This window comes from Polyodon spathula, chromosome 10 (assembly GCF_017654505.1).
Source record: "Polyodon spathula isolate WHYD16114869_AA chromosome 10, ASM1765450v1, whole genome shotgun sequence".
Lineage (NCBI taxonomy): Eukaryota > Metazoa > Chordata > Actinopteri > Acipenseriformes > Polyodontidae > Polyodon > Polyodon spathula.
The window spans coordinates 24,752,499-24,773,289 of NC_054543.1; the positions used below are offsets into that span (position 1 = coordinate 24,752,499).

Below are 20,791 nucleotides of genomic sequence, written 5' to 3' on the forward strand. Positions count from 1 at the left end.
TTGATTTTGAGTTTAAGTGTTTTAAAGTAAAATATCAAACAGAACGAAATTTCAATGTACCATTTGTAATTCAGTAATATGAGAGAATTGGTCAGGGGTCTGAATACTTTTGCAAGGCACTGTATATATATATATATATATATATATATATATATATATATATATATATATATATATATATATATATATATATATATATGTTAGACGTTGGCGCGTGTACCCAAAAACCTGGGTATTCATTGAGTTTTAAATTACCCAACCCGAACAGGGTCTCTTTTTACTACCTGGAAATTGATTATTAATTTGAGAATTTAAAGAAAATGTAGCAAATATGACAATGCAGTTGTAAGCGCGGATCTCTGGCAGGTGTAATAAAAACAATGTTAAAACAAGGTTTAGCAGCAAGTACACCCCAATAACAATAACTGCAGCGACTAGTCTTCTCAGGAACTAAATCATAAAAAAAACAACATAACTACTTATTTTATATCAGTGATAACTTAATTATTCTTGTGCCATGTTATCAGAGAGAACTGTCAGAGACTCTCTATAAGGCAAGGTTACTTTACATGTTTTTAAGGTACTGGTGCAGCAAAAGTAAATCAGTCAAAAGCACCATTTCACTTTTAATTTGTAGTTCTCAACACTCTTACGTGAAATGTAGAAAAAAAGTCAATATCTGTCATACAGTTAGAGAAATAAGTAGCCCAAGTATGATACAAATGTCCTTCTTTTTCTCACGTTTTTTTGGCAGAAAAAAAAAAAAAAAAATCTGAGATTCTGATCTTGAATTCTGAAATATGTTGGTTTTGTATCAGAGTAACAGTCATTGTGGTCCCTATTGACGCAAGGAAATATGGTTTCCTCTTGATAATGGTTAATGTGAGTAATGCCATTTGTGGTCCCCATTGAACAAAAAGGAACTTTCATTTCTGAGAATTAGCTATGCTGAAGGATAGCCTATATATTTGGTAAAAGTAAAACATAAATAAATATTGAAATAAATGAATACATAAATCAATACAAAGACATTTATTTTTTCACTATCTGATATAAACACTGCCTTTTAATACTGCATGAAATGAAAATAAATACTCAACAGTTCTTGATCAATTGTATATTAGTGAAGTACTTTGTATTTCTGTACATAAATGTCATCACGCTTTCATATATTTTTACTTTCAAATAAAAAAAAAAATATTGTAACGAAAAATTACTTTGTTAGACGACTTGGCGTCTGTTCTGTTTGTCTCGCCTGTCTTTTATGTTACATGTATTGTAAGGGAAATGGGTCATGTCGTTACTTGATGGGAAAGGGGAGTGAGTGAATGAGTGGGGAGAATATGCATTGATGTTTTCGGGGGTTGCAGAACATTACCATAACCCTAGTTCCCTGAAAGAGAATGACAACCATTACCGAATGGGAAAGAGCCCTCTCTGACCGTCAGTCAATGAGCATATATAAAAAAGCTGCCCTATCAGGTCCTTGCTGTGAGGGGGAAGTCCCTCCCACCTCCTGCTGAAGAGGGACATCCTCACAGTAACATATCACCATTTTCTTTCAAATTCAGAGGTCAGCTGGGGACACGACCTCGAAGGGTAATGGTTGTCATTCTCTTTAAGGGAACCAGGGTTATGGTAATAACCTAACGTTCCCTTTCAAAAATGACAACCATTACCGGATGGGAAGCTGTACCGAAGCTGTCGTGGCTCCAGATTACCGACCGTACAGCCTCACGGCGATAGCCTCAGAGCCCACATGACGCCTAAGGGCACACCTTTTCACAAGCTATTGTAAAGTGCTTGAATAACTTTGATGTTAATTTTGATGTCAGTGTATTTATCTGTATATTTGCTGTTAAAAAATATATATAATCTGTACGCGTAATTTATAACATAAATTTACATAACCTACATAAATTTATAACATAGAGTGCCTCTTATTCTGTAAGTGATGTTATTTCTCTCAGCTTTGCTTTACGGTCCTCTCACCCAAAATAGCATGAGATGGCATCTCTTATACAATTCGAGACACCATACACACAACTTATTAACTTATATGAAATGTCACATACTAAATAGCTACTTATCAATCAATCAGTCAATCAATCAATCTTTATTTTATATAGAGCCTTTCATAGTGGACCACCATCACAAAGCGCTTTACAAGATAGTGGGGAACAATGCATAATACATTAAATACAGTGAAATACAGGGAATAGGACATTAAATACAAACAGTACAAAAACAATGCAAATACATTAGATGCAGGCATAATGCATTAAATACAGGCTAGGATATGAATTTTAACCATTGTGGATGCATGTGTCATACAGAATCATAGGAATAAGATGGAGTGAAAAACCTGAAATAGAAATTTAGACAACAGCTAATAACTGATATCAGGCTTAAAGAGCATTGAAAGCAAAAGAAAACAAGTGGGTCTTGAGAGCTGATTTGAAGCGAGCGACTGTGGGAGATTGTGACGGGGAACTGCCCCGTCTATATGAATGTGTTTGGAACTGGCAGGGAGGGGGTTAAATTTCTCCCTGCCAGGAAAACATGTGAGAATGTGGCTGGAGCTCTAATTGAATGATTATTGATTAATTGGGCTCCAGCCACAGGGGATAAAAGCCAGGGGAGAGGCCCTGGCTGTAGGTGTTCTTTTGTTTGGGAGTTTGCTTTATGTTGGAGAGTTTTGTGTTAAGGAAGGAAGGAAGGAAGGAAGGAAGGAAGGAAGGAAGGAAGGAAGGAAGGAAGGAAGGAAGGAAGGAAGGAAGGAAGGAAGGAAGGAAGGAAGGAAGGAAGGAAGGAAGGAAGGAAGGAAGGAAGGAAGGAAGGAAGGAAGGAAGGAAGGAAGGAAGGAAGGAAGGAAGGCCTTTTTGTTTGTTTTATTATTTGGTGTTAAAAGACCTGGAACCTGATCATTTATTTTGTAAGTTCATTTTGATTATTTGTGTTTGAACCTCTTTCTTTTGGCCCTTGTACCTGTTTATTTGATTATTTTTGTTTAAATAAAGACCTTTAGTTTTTTACTTTGTTATCTCTGAGCCTCAGCCCTCTGTCATCCTGTCACAGAGATACATACACTAAAGCTGGGAGGGAGTTGCAGAGAGTCTGGGCCATGAAGCTAAGAGTGCTCTGAGCGTGGTGCATTTTTGTTTGTGTATAGCAAGCCAGAGTCAGAGGACCTCGGCTTGCGTGCAGGGACATAGCGGGTCAGCAGGTTGGAGATATATTCTGGACCTATGTGATGAAGGGCCTTGTAGGTTTATAGATTTCTACACCACAGGATCTACATGATCTGAACAAAATTGTCCCAAAGAACTGGACATTCCCAAATGTCCTGTCATTTAAAGGATGCTAAAAAAATATGGAAGCCTTTGATTTATACTGAAATATACCAAGCATGGTCTGACATTGCTTAATCCAGATAAATCATGACTTCAACTTCATGATTTATATTGAAAATTGGTGCACACACATACATAGGGTCCTCATAATCATACAATAACTGCATAGTACCGCGAAGATGAAAAACATGTTTATAAAGATGCACATTCAATGGATTGTAGCCACATGCAATTGGGAAAGTCTGTAGGAGGATTGAGTGTATGATAAATGTTTGATAAAGATCAGAATTAAGGCAATTATCGTGTTCACCAAGACAGACAGACAGACAGACATACAAATAAGACGACCACATAAGGGTCTCAATTTGTTGGATGAAGTGCATGGTGTAACATGATATAAAAATGATACATGTATCTGGGTCTGGTTTGGGACAGACCCTCACTATCCCTGCTCTGGACTGTCACAGGAAATCAGACGATCTAGGCCCCTACAAAACAAATACTACCATCTTCTTCCTAGCAGCTGTAGATACAGTACAGCCCTATTTTAATAGATCCTGCTGCCTGTCCCCTGGCCTTACTGGTGAGGATCCAGCTGCTGGAGATGAGACAAGCAAAGCTGCAGGCAGTTACTGGGGAAGTGAGCATTCCTTCTGTCACTGTACTAACTTTAAACTGTAGCATTTAGCATGAAGCAGAGTGGTCAAGCAAAAAGAGAAATAACGAGTCAGAGTTCCCCTTTTGCAAGGGCAAAGTCAAATATAAGAAAACTATCCTTTGCTAGATGTAATAGGACCCCCGCCTGAGCCACCCTTATACTTGCATTCTAATAGTTTGCACATTTGCACCAGGTGGGGTCCTGTTAAAAGTGACAAAATAACTACTGTACAGTACTCTCATCAAACTTATTGCTGAGTCAGGATAAATGGCCTTCACACCAAAGTAAAAAAAAGGAATACTGTGTTGTGCTACTGAGAGAAATTACAGGTTTAAAGGCTTAGTTATCAAACCTACAGCTTATTGTAAATTGCAAAAATCTACTTGTAATTACGATTCCAAACCAAAGGCTGGGAAGCTTATTTATTGCTAAAGTTTAAATTTTTTTATTTTTTTTTATTAGGCTTCCAAGCCAAAGGCTGAGAAGCCTATTGTTATTGATAAAGTTTTTTTTTTTTTTTTTTTTTTTTTTATTAGGCTCCAAGCCAAAGGCTGGGAAGCCTATTGTTATTGTTAAAGTTTTCTTTTTTTTCTTCCCAAAACTTGAAACTGCTTCTGCTTCGAAGCTGTGTGACTGATCAGGTTCTGTCTTGGCAGGTAACAAGCTGGGTACATTGGCTGTCAGATGCTGAAAAAATTGTGGTGCTGCGTCTCTGCAATTGGTGCCATGACACAGTTTTTGTTAAAACCTTTCAAAATCTTTTTCTTGGGAACCGGCAAAGCGATTGATCTGACACTTGGCATATATCATCAGTATCCAAATCCGCATCAAGTTTGTGAAGTAGAAGTTGCTGTGATAAATTTTAATGTCAAAATGGCTGCCACAAATCTTATCGAAATGTGCCCCTAACAACAAACTGCTGCTGTTTGAAAACCGTTTGACCAAATATACAAATATGAAAATGGTGAAGTTTTATAAAACAACATGGCCACCAGTTATACATTTACATTTGAAATTGAAACCTGCATCAGTTGACAAATGATTTACTTGACTAACTCCAAACTTCACAAGCATCTACCCTGATACTCTGTCAATACAACTGACTTTTAAAAAAATGGTGTTGAAGAAACAAAAATGGCCGTTTGACGTATTTTTTTAGAAACCTTTCGAAATCTTCTTCTTGGGAACCGGTGAAGCGATTGATCTGACACTTAGCATATATCAAGCATCCAAACCCACATCAAGTTTGTGAAGCAGAAGTTTCTGCGACAAATTTTAATGTTGAAATTGCTGTCACAAACTTTAGCAAAACGAGCCCTTAACAGCAAACTGCTACTATTTGAACACCGTTTGAGCAACAAACTCCAAACTTGGTAGTTATTGACCCAGTAACAATGGAATACAAATATGTCAAAATGGTTTTATGTTTTATAAAACAAGATGGCCACCATATCTACATTTACATATGAAATTTTAAACTTCTTCAGTGGAACTGTTGAAGTGATTGATCTGACATTTGGCATACATTGTCACCATCCAAACCTGCTTGCAAAGCAGAAGTTGCTGTGTTACAATTCAGTAGTAAAATGGCTGCCACAAATTTCACCGAAATGTGCCCTTAACAGCAGACTGCTTTTATTTGAAAACTGTCTGACCAACAGACTCCAAACTTGGTATGCATCTTGCGTATTCAATGGAATACAAACATGTTAAAATGGTTATGTTTCGTGAAACAATATGGCTGCCTCAACTACATTTTCTTATATTTAAAACTGCTTCAGTTTAAAAGCGGTTCAATTGATTAACTCGAAATTTGAAAACCATCGTGTCTGTGTCTGTAAAATTTACATTTTTAAAATGGCATTTGTGCGTTAAACAAGATGGCCGCCTGACGCATTTTTGAAAAAAACAAAACTTTCAAAATCTTCTTCTGTGGAACTGTTGAAGTTGTTGATTTTAAACTTGGCACATTGAGAACTAAATACGCTTAGATGGGTACTGATACTGGTGCTTGGGATCCATAAAACTGCCTGGAAGTTCTAGTTTATATTTTAATCCTTTGCTTTATGTATAAGGGTAGTAAGACATTGAGCACTGTCACTTTTAGGGGCATTACTTAAGCCTTGCATGAATGGGCCGTGTTGCTTGGTGATTAGGGAAGGTGGTTAGATTATGTTATGGACCTGATGTATTTAGATTCTGGAAGTGAATATGGGTAAAAGTTTATTTTTCACAAGTAAATATCACAACAGCAAGGAGAAAGTGAATGTGTAGGGAAGCAGAACGGGATACAGGCAGTATGTGAGAGCTGCGACAACTCAATCATCATTTGATGTTAAAACCTGTTAAGAATGGCTACAATATGGGCTCCCAAGTGGCACATCCAGTAAAGGCACTTTGCCCGATGTGCAGGATGTGCCCTATAACTTGGAGATTGCCAGTTTGAATCCAGGCAACCCCTGTGGCTGACTGGGAGCCTGCGTGGTCCTTTGACGCTATAGTTCTGTAATAGCTACACGTCGGGCTTGCAGTGCAAAAAAAGCAGATGGTTGATGGCACACGTTTCAAAGGATGCAAGTGCTCATCTTCATCTCTCCCAAGCTAGTGCGGGGGTTGCAACTGTGAGCCAGGTTGAATAATTGGGCATTCCAAATTGGGAGAAAATCAGGGGTAAAACAATTGGTGATTCCAAATGACCTTTTCACAAACCACATACAATATTTATGAGTTGGTTCATATTAGGAAACAGGATGGAAACTCACTCTAGTTTTACAGCTGCTAAAATCTAAACTGCCCCTTATCTCTTTGCATTGATGTCTTCTTCACAAAAAAAAAAAAACACCACCTGGAGAAAGGAGCTTATGTTTTTATGCAGCCCAAAGCTGAAGACCCTTTTCAAATAAAGCAGCCAATATTAAAGTGGCAACTTCTACTCCGGATAACGAGTTTGAAGAGGTTTTGTATAAAGCGTGCCTGGTTAGCGGTTGAACTCCGTCCTATATTGTAAGCGTGAAGCTTAGGGGTGGGTTCTTAATGTTGTCCGCAAGAAATTAATTCCTCTGTCAATCTGGAGGCATTCCTAAGAGCCACTGTATTTTTATTACATCACTATTATTGTTATTATAGTAAGGATATCATTCCATCATGGTGTTACTGATAAATCATCGAACTGAAAAATTCTCATTACAAAATTACAGCCTTTTTATGTACAGCTTTATATTTATTATTTAATTTAAATGTATTATTATTATTATTTATTATTATTATTATTATTATTATTATTATTATTATTATTATTATTTTCTGAAAATTATGAAATATGTTTCCTGTTCAAGCAAGCACTGCTAAAAAAAATGCATGTTGCCATTCAAAACTACAATGTGCGTAATACTGTAGTCGAACCAGCAATACACAGTACTATTATTAGAGTGTACAAAATGTTTATACCAATTCTTCCAAACTCCACTTTAGAAGTCGCCATCATTCCACAAAACAAACACAGCATGACAAAGGAACACCTCATCCTTTAAATTTTATTTTGCAATGCTAACATAAAACACTGAAGGTGCTACTCTGTTTACTGTAAGAGTCAACATTGAAACTATGTGCTGTATCACCACCAGAGCTCATCTGTCAGTCCCTATCTTGACACACGAGACCATAAGTAGCTTCTTGTGATGACCTTTCTCAATAACAGAGTTCCCATAGCAGGGATATAACTACTTTATATGAAGAAGGATGTATTGCACTTACCAGGGGTCATAGTTGTATTATTATTTTCAGCCATATTTCAGTTTGACAGGGTCCCTCTATTCCTGGTATCTGGTGTCTAATGAAGCTCCTTGGCCGCGGAAAGGGAGATTGAATGGGACAGCTGCTTCAAAGGAAGGCTTTGGTACCCTGCAGGGGAGAGTCTTGTAGTCAAGATATTCTGTGGTGCAATCTCAAGCTCTACAAGTGGAAAAGGAAACAAGCACATGTGTCATTCTCTCACTCTCTGTCTCTTGCTCACTCTTACTTACTCAGTCCCACATGAGGAGGGGCCTAACTTAATTTAAAGGTTACAGTACCCCACACAGGATCTGTGATCAAGTCTTAGAAGCTATGTATAAATTGAATAAAAGTTGTTACCTTGTAAAATAAATTGACGAAAAGCATGTAAAGAGATTTCTACAAAGAGATATCTACTAAAACTTAAAATAAAATATTAATATAAACATAAAGGCCAAGTTAAGCAAGACATACAACTGAGATTATATTTAGAGTGGTTAATTATTTTACCCTGATTGTTTTCCCCTGTTTAAAATGCTTTAAACTCCACAACAGTTCAGGAGAACTGAAGGTCAGTGGATGTCCTCTGATCCCACAGCTAAGCCGGTCACCTCTATACACCTAGGACCTTGACAGTGGATGTCTGAACAGCCTGGCAAGTAGGGGTTCTTGTAGCACTGTAATGTAACTGCAGATTTTGCCACCCTAACCTGTAGGACCACAAAAGCAAATGTAAAAATATTGGTGACTTTGCGCAACCAGTTCACAAACCTGCGCTCCCCTGACTGTGTGACTAACCTTACACACCACATGGTTGTGCACTTAACAAGTATAGCCACGCTGGAACCCTGATGGCGATAGCTACCATAAAGTTCGGTGTGTAGGTCTGTAGGTTTTCTCTACCTTTATCCTAACTTGTCTGGAATAAGTATAGTGTATAAAACACCATTTAAAAATACATGGTTGTGCTATACTAGAGCTTGAAGATGTCAACAAGGACATAAAGTTAAGCTTAGCCTGGGAAGGCCTGCTTTATAGGGACAGACAGATGACTTAACCAGTTTGACCACTACATAGAGATTACACCGTGGGGATGCAAAAGTATTATATCATACAGTGGCTCTCAAAAGTATTCACCCCCCTTGGACTTTTTCACATTTTATTGTGTTACAACATGGAATCAGAATGGATTTAATTAGGAGTTTTTGTCACTGATCAACACAAAAAAAGTCCATAATGTCAAAGTGAAAAATAAAATCTACAAATTGTTCTAAATTAATTACAAATATAAAACAGAAAATTGCATAAGTATTCACCCCCTTTGCTATGACACACCTAAATAAGCTCTGGTGCAACCAATTGTCTTTAGAAGTCACATAATTAGTTGAAAGGAGTCCATCTGTGTGCAATTAAGGTGTTTCACATGATTTCAGGTTAAATACACCTGTCTCTAGGAGGTTCCACAGTTGGTTAGTACATTTCCTAACAAAAACTGCATCATAAAGACGAAGGAATATTCAAAGCACATCCGGAATAAGGTTCTTCAAAAGCACCAATCAGGGGTAGGATATAAGAACATTTCCAAGGTATTGAATATCCCCTGGAGCATAGTAAAGTCCATTATTAAGAAATGGAGAGAATATGGCACAACTGTGAATTTGTCTAGAACAGGCTGTTCTCAAAAACTGCGTATCCGTGTGAGAAGGGCACTAGTCAGGGAGGCCACCAAGAGGCCTATGGCAACCCTAAAGAAGTTACAGTCTTCCACGGCTGAGCTGGGAGACACTGTGCATATGGCAACAATAGCCTGGGTGCTTCACAAAACTGGCCTTTATGGGAGAGTGGCAAAAAGAAACCCATTGTTGAAAAAAGCTCAATTCAAATCTCAGCTAGAGTTTGCCATGTGGGAGACTCTGAGACCAAGTGGAAGAATATTCTATGGTCTGATTAGACCAAAATAGAGCTTTTTGGCCTTAATGCTAAGCGCTATATTTGGCGCAAGCCTAACACTGCATATCATCCTGAGAACCCCATCCCTACCGTGAAGCATGGTGGTGGCAGCGTCATGCTATGGGGATGATTCTCTGCTTCAGGGCCTGGAAAGCTCATGAAGATAGAGGGCAAAATGGATGCAGCAAAGTACAGAGAAATACTGGAGGAAAACCTGTTGAAGTCTGCAAGACACCTGGGACTTGGGAGAAGATTCATCGTCTAGCAGGACAATGACCCCAAACATAAAGCCAAAGCCACACTGGTGTGGCTTAAAAACAAAAAAGTCAGTGTCCTGGAGTTGCCCAGTCAAAGCCGGGACCTCAATCCAATTGAGAATATGTGGAAAAAGTTTAAAATTGCTGTTCACCAAAGGTCCCCATCCAACTTGACTTGACTTGATTCCGAGTGTTTATAAAGCAATGTAGCACGATGGGGTGTGTGTCATTATGCGCTATTTGAAGCAGTGCTATCCCAAAACAACACACACCCTAGCGTGCCGTGTTGTGATTTTGCAATAGATATGATAGACATTAAAAACAACAAACAAAAATAGGTTAAGAGAACCATAGTGATGTCCTGAGATATCGCCACAGCCATGAAGTCATATAGTCCATTAAAATGAAGAGGAGGATGATTCCTGCCATTATAAATTGAGATTTAAATTAAAATATCTTTTAACTAGGAAAAGTTTTGTTAGTAAAATATATTTTAATTTGACTTATCATAGAGAACGTTACATACAATTGAAAATTAATTTCCTGAATGCTTTTCTTCAAATAACTTAATTAAAATTAGCCTTATTTATGTGGTTTCATTTAGAGATTGAGACTGCTTGTCAACGAGTCTTGAGAAACAGGGCAAACTGTGTGTCTTGAGAAACATGGCAAACTGCTGTGTCTTGAGAGGGGGGGCCTCTGGCTTACAGACATACTGAAATATGTAACCTACTGATTAGAGGACCTGCGCCCTGACTGGATTAGGCTGAGCGGACCATTGAATTCCTTACAGATAATTCACATGTGCAACAACAATCATTTTGACGCAAGGAAGACATAAACTAGTAATGTCCCGGTGGAAAGGGACATTAAAGCATCAAAGGACTGTCAGTTTAATAAAAGGCAAGATACACACATTATCTCATGAAAGTGAAAAGAATATAAATATCCAAGCAAAACGAAACATTTTTGTGCTTCCCATAAATGCTAAACAATGTGCTGTCACTCTGCTAAGCAAAGCTGAAACTCTGCCTAAAAACGGACCCAAGACAGGACACAAAAGGACTGAAGACAGACCTAAGAAGAGGAAGCAAGCTGCAAGCGAGTCAATACTACAAGCAATGAGACTGAGGCCCAACTGCAGGATGGCCGTAAAACGTACAGCAACTGTTATCAGACAAACCAGTCTGGGTCTGTTGTACACCTAAAACCACAGTATCCAAAAGAAGCTGTGCCCTGCTACCAGCAGAGCTAAAGATTCAGCGAAGAGGACAGAGAGGAGGGGCGCTGTTGTGGATACTATACTGAGGAATGAAGACTTAGTTGCAGCGAGAATTGAATGCTTTGTTGCCGAGTTTGAAGCAATGTGGAATTGAAGACTTTGTTGCTGAGAGGAGAGCTTTTTGTACTGGACACTTCAACAGATTGAGTTACTAAACCAGCGGACCAAAAGTCTAAGCTTCAAGGAATTGTTGAGCATAATTTGAGTTGCATTTTCCTTTCATGGAACTAAATTAATTAATTGTAACACATTCACATAGAATTGAACTGTTAATTATAACTTTTAGTGAAACTTTATGAAGCAACTATAAGTAATCTACCCCATATTGTTGTATGAAGAATTTCTTTAAAAGTAAACTTGCCATATCCATAATCTATATATCATTAATAAGCTTAATGTGTTATATTCTAAGATTGTCTGCATCATTTCAGTTTGTATGTGGGTGTGTATGTGTGTGTGCAAGTTACTAGCTACATCACAGCTTGCTTGAGCTGCTGAGTTGTTGCTTTGTGTGTGAGGAGACAGGCGGTGTCATATTTCATTTGCCTGCTAATGTCGTGCATATTTACGTTGTATATTTAGGGTTTATGTGACAACTGTGTCCTCGCCAATTACCATTAAAGAAAATACCCATTATAGCTCATAATGTAATAATTAACCATAATAAACACAATACCTCAATAAGAACTAACGATTCTGGCTTAATTATTCCTAGATTCATGATGAAAACAGATTAACAATTAATATTATGTATGTTTAAGTATTTCAAATCAATCATAAATGTTTTTTTATAAGACAAAAATAAACCTAACAATCCAAATTATTATTACATTTATTCGTATTCTCAAAGGAAGAAGAATAAAGGTTAGGCTTCATAGTTTAAAACATGTATAAAGAAGAAACAAAATAAAACATTAAAGGAAAAGTAATGCATTGTTAAATGTTCATAACTGAATACTTGATGTGCTCTCTGGTCATAGAGTTCTGCATTAGTGAAGCAGTCTTAATAGTTCATCACACATTACATATACATGCGCCAGCTTCCATGTGGCCAAGTACAATGTTCAGCATCTAGTTGGATAGACACACATTAAGTATTATGACAATATCAGTATCATGGCTTCAGTTCAGTTACTTGTAAACACACAATATAAGTTTGTTACTTATTCTTTTTGTGCAAGGTTTAAAACAGAGTCTTCTTAACACAGCCATCCTCTCTGTAGAAGTTTGTTGGGAAGCAGAACAGTGCAATATCTCTGTGAAGTCTGTACAGTAGGCAAAAGCTTTCATAGAGTCTTCGTTGAGGAACTTCAGAGTTTGATGAGTTGAAAGCGAAGAGATTGAAGAAAGATTGAATCCAGTGAGAATTCAGAGAAGACAGAGCAGCTGAGTGAGTGAAAATCCTTGTTTTAAGATTAAATAACACGATCTATAGGCGTTCCCTTGTATTGTAAACAAATGCTTGTCGGTCCTTCCATTGGTTCACAGTATTTGATAGACAGTTGCGTGTCACACAAAAAGGGTGTGTTAGAAATGGAATGTATCCACCCATTTCATTATCAAAGGATTTTATATTTATCATTTAAATCTCATATTCAATATAACTTTAGCTGCATTCATTGGAGAAGCATACAAATTTCAGTTTCATTCTCTATACCAAATTACGATTGCAAGCATAAAAAACACATCATAATACAATCAAAGGATAATATTAAAAAAAAAATAGTTTATAATATCCATTTAAAATACAATAAACATTTCAGATTTATTGGAAAACTTACTTAAAACCAACTATTAAACTTGTGTCTACAAGTTATGTAATTAGAAATGATTCTAAAAGCATTTTAACTAGCTTTTAACACAAAAATGGTACAACTTCATTGTCACTTGTCAAGTTCTATGACACCTTAGGAGACAATCAATCAGACATTTGTAAAAGATGAGCTTCAAAGAGTTAACATAGTTTGTGTTCTACAACCTTTGAACAACCCATTCCCCACAGCATGACACACAGACAAGAGTCTGAATTAAATATCTTGAAATTGCTTATATTAAAATGAATTTCCTTGACACTAACCAACATGAGTGTAGTGAGATCTTTTTGACTTGGACGTGTGCTTACAGACTAAGAGATTTACTTTCTGACTTCTCTGATTTCTGTTTAATATTTGTGTACTTAAAAAAAGAAATACGTGACACGTCAATTAAATATTATTAATAAGAGAACTAATCAACCCAGATAAACATTAAATTATCAATTATTGAATTGTTCCTACAATGAATAGGATGTCTCTTATTGTTAAGAGATACACATAGTTTCGAAGTAAAGCTGTGTAACATGATTTCTGTTGTAACTCACAAAAGATGACTCAGGGACTACTAATTAACAATGAAAGAGTTAATGTTTATTTATTTATTTATTTATTTTTACTTTAGAATTGCACAGGGTGACACACATAAGATAGTGTACTGAAATTATGATTTTACAAAACTAGTACCAACATTCTAAGTCATGTTATTGAAGGTTTCCTAAGCACAACCTAGTTGTTTGTTTCTCAGTTTTGTACTGTTGTGTTTTTATCTTTAAAAAATAGAAGTTAGCTATATAAAGACTGCACTAAATGCTCTGAAAATAAGGCCCATACTGTCAAAACAAAACAACCTGGCCAGAATGTTTAAGAGACCACACCTATTTTGTTGTTAGTTGCAAACTCTTACAACCTTTCATTTTAACAATACTTTCATAATTTTATTGTTAGCGCTTCAGAAATGACATGACAAGACCTACTATCAAAGGCACTGACATATTAAGAAACACTTCCCTTCAGTGACAGTCACAGTGCTTTTAATACTTCAAACCAACTGCGTCTGACTACAGGGTGTCAGGATAGGCTACAATTATTAGTATTAATAATAATAATAATAATAATAATAATAATAATAATAATAATAATAATAATAATAATAATAATCATATACATTCTATACATTTTACAATTACAAAATCATTTAAAATAAACACACACCATTCATCAAACAGTGTAAGAATGTAGAACGGATCTTAACACCAATAACTGGTGGATATATGAATAAAATACAACTAACCTGTAGGGTTGGACGATAATGACATTTTCAGTTATCGATTATCGGCTGTAAATTATCACGGTAATCATGATTATTGGCTCAATAAATAACATATGTAAAATGTCTGGATTTTTATCAAATTTAAAGCTATTTATACTTGAGCAACATGACAACTGCCTCTATGAGTTTAAAAGAAATAAAACTAGACCATTTTCAAAGACCAGTATCTTTAATAAAGTTATGAAACAATGATTGATTACAAAAAAGCTAAATGAATAAAACCAAATTTGTTTGATTGGTAGCTTTTCAAATTTTGCAATATAGGCTAGTTATTCCAGAAAAAAAAAATAAAATAAAAAATCCATAAATTATTAACAGTTTGAGCAGACGATTGTCGTTGCGGGGGTCACTATCAATCCACATCCACTGAACAGCCTTTCAGACGGAGCACTCATGGCTGCCCAACACAGATATACAGAGCTAAAGTTGAAAGATGTAGAAATGACTGGGTAGGCATCTTCCACCAATTTAGTGGATCAACCTCGACATAACTTTCAGGTAAGCTGAGATAACCAAGAATCTCACGCTGAACAGTTTCTGACACAGACGGGTTTCTTGCAAGTGCTTCAGGTTTTCTCTTCTTGATTTTGACTACCTGTTTCAAAAGTGAGGTTAAGCCCCCCTTTGTTTTCCTTTTTCTTAAGGTAAGCAGCGTGGATGCTGCTTTCACCATGGCTGTCTTCAACTCCAGGTTCCAAAGAGACTCCCTCTTCCTCACCCTAGGCCTGGCAAGATCCATCAGATCCATTAAACGAGTCTGCCTCTTCCTCACCCTGGACCTGGCGAGATCCACCAGATCCACTAAAAGAGACTGCCTCTTCCTAACTCTGGGCCTGGTGAGATCCACCAGATCCACTAAAAGAGACTGCCTCTTTCTCATCCTGTTCCTGTTACATATTAAAATGTAGGTGATGTTTGGTTAAACTGTGCCATCTATGCCATTTCTTTTCTTTGTGTCTTCCAAAGAGGTGGGTAAATGTGGCCAATGACACTTTGAGTAAGAAGTTTCTATCAACATAAACAACTTGTAACTAATCAATGTTATTTCAGGTCATGCATTCATTTCCTCACAGCAAGCATGTTGTTTGACAATGAAGTAGAATGTGTTATTCATTGTGTTCCGAACCATGGGAGCACTGCCTAAGGGAAAACATCATGAGACTAAGGGAAAAGGCAGATTGTATAGCTTTATTTTAATTACATTACCTTTTAGAGAGGAAATGCATGTTTCCTGTTTCTGGGAATGCTATATTTACAATGTATTCATAGAAATACTCAAAAACTTTATTTTTTTTGGCAAACCCACAGCAAACTTTATCTTATGAAAAAAACATTTAAAAGGTAAACAAGATGTGCATTTTTCAGGAATTACGGTTCTATCTGTAGTATATGGGTCAAAGGGCATTACATGTGTATAATGATGATGTAAATAATGGTTTATAATGAGTGCTCTTACCTCATGTATACGCAGCTCAGTAATAAAGTATACAGTTATGCTGTTTGAATTAGTGGTTACTTCAGTTGCAACGCTATGACATTCAGGTCGCATACACTTCAGGGAAAGAGATGCACATCACAGACACCCTGTCTCGAGCTACTGTAGGACAAGCTCCTCCGAGCAGTGATGAGCTCACAGAAGAGAAGGTAATTTATGCCATGCAAGCTACAGAGCACTCAGCTCTGAGATTTAAGTCAGTTGAAAGAACCAACGTCAAAAAACAAGGTTCAACAAGCAATAATGGAGGTGCATCAAAGAAGAAAGAAACTGCTGGATCTCAGACTTCAACAATACTGGCCTATTAGGCATTTTATAGCAGTACAGCAAGGCCTGCTAATGATAGGAGATAGGATAATAGTCCCTCACAGTGACAAACCAGAAATGCTGCAGAAACTACATTTTGCGCATTAAGTCATTCACCGCACAAAAGCCCAAGTGAGATCCCACATGTATTGACTGGGGATGACCAGGGACATAGAACAGAATCTTGGTTGAAGCTTGCAAGACTTGTCAACAGTATCTCCCCAGGAATCAAAGGGGGCCATTGTGGTCACACAGAATCCCTGAACGACTATGGCACAAGGTAGCGGCTGACATATTTGAACTCAAGGGTCAGCCTTATCTATTGATAGTTAATTCTCAAAATATCTAGTGTTGTGTTGGACTTAGCTGACAAAACGGCTCACACAGTAATTGCCAAGCTAAAGTGTCCGCAAGACATGGCATCCCGAAAGAACTGGTCAGTGACCACTTCCCATTTGCAAGTCAAGAGATGCAAAGCTTTGCTGTGTTGTGGGGAATAAAGTTGACACACTGATGCCCAGGTTACCCACAGTCCAATGGAATGGCGGAAAGAACAATAGAGACAGTAAAACTGATGCTTAAAAAAAGCAGCACAAACAGGCATGGAACCACATTTGGCAATGCTCGCTTTCAGGAACACTCCAAAGCAGGCATGGAATACTCTCCTGCACAGATGCTTATGGTCCAGTCTTGAAGTACATTGACAAGTTCCAGTGCACCCCAGGCTGAAACTTCTTCTAACGAAGCAAGAACAAAACTACAATGCAAAAGCAAAATCACTCCCAGTGTTGCTGCCAGGCAATAGAGTGTGCATGGAGACTGCTCAAAGTTGGAAACCAGCTATTGTGCAGGCAGAGAGGTCAGAGCCAAAATCCTATAATGTTGTATCTGCATCAGGACAGCATTACAGGAGGAACAGATGACGCCTGAGGATGGACCGCACCAAGGAAAGCACCAAGGAAAGCACATAGGATAAGTCTGACTGACCAGAAATACCTGAGCAGAACACAATTCAGGATCCAGAGCCACAGTCCAAACCAGTGCTAGTGGAAGCACAGAAGAGTGCAGGACCGGTCCGATATCGGACCCTGTCTGACATCATCAAAAAGACGGGCGCTGAATAAATGGACCACAAAGGGTTAAACACTTACCTGAATTAGTGGTCTTTTTCATTTAGATAAGCCTCCCGATAATAACAAGATATCAGATACAGTATTGTGACAGCAATATAAAATGATTCTTGGTTGTAAATCTCTCTCCCGATCTGTGAGGGAGCTAAGCAGCGAGTACAGAGTTCCTTGGACGGGCTGGTCTGACAATTCTTTCCCAGTGTTCAAGCGAAGTCGGCCAGCCAGGAAGGGGGTGAGACTCTGTTGCAATAACACATTAACCCGGAAGGGAAATGAAGTGGCAGCCTCAGATTGGAGAGGCAGTTGCAGTCATTTACCAAGGGGTCATGTGTGACAGTATAGAAGGGGACGGAGAATCGTAATCTGTTCCTTTGCATTTGGTTTTACATTTAAACTGAGAAGGACGGTGAGAGACTGTTAAAGAGAAAGCAGTATCGTGAGTGTTTTTTGGTTTGTTTGTCTGTGTGTAATCATTTTATTTGTTACACCACACTAGACAGCGAACACGATTCGGGAGCTGTCAAGCACTAAAGCCGGAACAGCACCACTACTGTCACAAAATAAACTGCATCAGCCACCAGGCGCACTAGTGCACTCACCCAGGACTGGTGACCGTGTAGGTATACTTGTGGAGCCAATATGTGTGGGTTATTGTTATTGTTTGGGTCTGCAAATCCGTTATTGTTTATTATTATTGTTGTTGATCACCACACCTGCATACAAAAAAATAAACAGCACTTTTTCCAAACCGGATAAAACCTCTCTGTCTGTCCATTACCACACTGCATCACCCCTGCACATGCATCCACTCAGCTACTTTGTTACAAGTATCCATTTTAAATATTACAGTAACAGTAACAAGAAAATATTTGTTTAATGTATATTATTCTATGTATTACAGTCCAATTAAAGTTCCCAGTAAAGCTAAGTACCTTTCATTTATTCCAATAATGAAGACGGTAAGTAAAGTAAATCGAAAGTCACAGTACTGTAGTTACTCCTGCCAAGTTAGAATTATGGCTGGAGCAACTGTAACCCTCTATATAACACAAACTTTAAAAGAAAACCATTGTCGCAACCCAATAGTAGAATGCCAGTTTACATTTCTGTACAGACCTAGAACTTTAACACCACAAAACAAGATAATACCATGTTGATAGATATGAGAAATAAGCAATCAAAAAGTGGAAAAAAAAAAAAATTAGTTATTTTTGTTCTCCATGTTAAACAAAAACATAAAGTAAATGAAGACAGATCTTTATGGATATTGGCATCCAATTTAAACTCTTACTCACCTCCACCTATTTTTTGATTACCACCAAGGCCATAGGGGGTTATTAAACAATGTTTCAATACAATAATAAAACACAGATTTGGGGAGTCAGCCTGGTCTAGTAGTCTATATTTTTGGCTCACACAGAGGCATGGATCCAGATCCCAGGGCATCCTTCATTTACAAAAGGTAGACGCTACCTAATAAGAAATGATTTCTCACCTCTCAGTTATATATATATATATATATATATATATATATATATATATATATATATATATATATATATATATATAATATATATATATATGTATATATATATATATATATATATATATATATATATATATATATATATATATATATATGTATGTATGTATGTATGTGTGTATATATATATATATATATATATATATATATATATATATATATATATATATATATATACACACACACACACACTGCTATGGCCAAACATTTTGAATCACCTCGAATTTTAGTATTGATAATTTAAAAAACTAAAATGAACATAATTTAGATACAGTATTTTATTTAACATCATGTAATCAAAGAAATTTCAAAATGATATCATAAAAGTCTACCATAACTCTTTGTTGTACAATAGTTCAATATTTCATGTTAGATTTCGAAATGTCACATTTTTCAACTTTTGTCAGTTTTTGTATATGAAAACTACAAAGCGGTATGTAATTCAGTAAGTTAACGTAACATTATTTGACAGGTTTTATTCTACTTCATAACAAAATGTGTTAATTCTATAGGATGATGCAAAACTTGGGCATAACTCTATGTCTATCTATCTATCTATCTATCTATCTATCTATCTATCTATCTATCTATCTATCTATCTATCTATCTATCTCCCTTGTACAATCTTTAGAACTGTTCTTCTACTGTATAGGTGATTTAATTAACTGGTACTCTTAAGACAACCCCTGGTATTAAGAACTGCAAACAAAAAAGAGTTACTCACCAAGTTTTCCAGAGCTAATCAACAGCCTGCTTTCCACAAATACAATCCCTATTGAAGTTTTAAAGGGGGATTTATAGTACAGTAGTGCTCTTTACTCATTCAGGTGACAGTCTTGCTATGTGCTCGGACTGTGTGCTGTTTATTGGGGTAGGTGGCACCGTTTTGTTTCCCTGTGAACTTTCAACTTATCCTCTGGATAATTATTTGGTCGTTTGGCCAGTAGCTCAATGTGCCGCCCCTCTTCCATGCAAATTAGTTACAGCTGCTGCAGTTGGGAGCACAAGGGAGGGAGTGGGAGAGAGAGGAAGGGGGAGGTCTGTGTGCTCCAGCAGAAGTGTGCTGTTGAAGGACGGTTGATATTAGTGTACTGTTACACAAAAGGAGCAGGGCCAGGTGGAATTCGATTAGGTGAGACAATAGACAAGTAAACAAACGTTTTCTCCCGGAAGTTGATAAAAACACTTTTGTCCAATTGTTGTTGACTTTATAGTTTTACCATTGTAGTTTTATGATTAAGTGCTTAGAGTTATGGATGAACACATTTAAAAGATCTGAAAGTATTAAACAGACAGGGGCATATTCATCAAAGATTTACCACCATGTGACTGTTTGTTACATTTCCCATAATATTACTTTTGTACTCACTAGTTGAGATTATGTAATTTACATAATTTCTGACTCAAAAAACGAAACATCCTTTTTCTTGTCAAACTGGTGAATTTGTTTTACTGATAACAATTTATACAGATATTTTTTCAACATGTAAAACATTTATAAGACAGAAAGGGGGACACGTATCAAGATCAACTGACACAGCGATAAAGTAAAGTAGCACTCTGCCATGCCAGAAATTTTAGCCCATCTCAAATGTATTAACTAGCCCAAAATTAATGAGGCTCGGAGTAAGTTGGCACATTTAAATGCAAAAAGTCCACTGTGCAGATGTTTTGAAACCCTCAAAATGGGCTACTGGTAGTACAAATTAACAGACTAATATGAACAATAGAGCATCCCCTCCAAATGGGCTGCTTCAATTGAACAATAGGTAGGTAATTTGGACAGGCAAATTATTATATGACTAATAAAACCAAATAGACATAATGATAAGGATATAATTGTATACAATGAAATAGCTGGTATCGAACTATAATTTCATCCTTAGAGAGCTCAGAAAGGGT

At 37.0% G+C, this 20,791-nt stretch overlaps 1 protein-coding gene across 2 annotated transcripts in view; it reads right to left on the reverse strand.

Moving 5' to 3' along the window:
- LOC121321461 (glycophorin-C-like) overlaps positions 1-19,793 on the reverse strand; it is a 55,633-nt gene extending 35,840 nt beyond the window's left edge. The window contains exons 1-2 of one of the 2 annotated variants that reach the window (XM_041260423.1): positions 19,614-19,793; positions 7,765-7,911 (exon numbers count right to left, since the gene is read on the reverse strand). In XM_041260423.1, coding sequence (XP_041116357.1) covers positions 7,765-7,798 — 34 coding nt within the window. In that variant the 5' untranslated portion in view covers positions 7,799-7,911; positions 19,614-19,793. Of the gene's footprint in view, positions 1-7,764; positions 7,963-19,613 lie in introns of both variants that reach the window. The other variant, XM_041260422.1, reaches the window with a different exon arrangement.
- Positions 19,794-20,791: the final 998 nt, after the last annotated feature.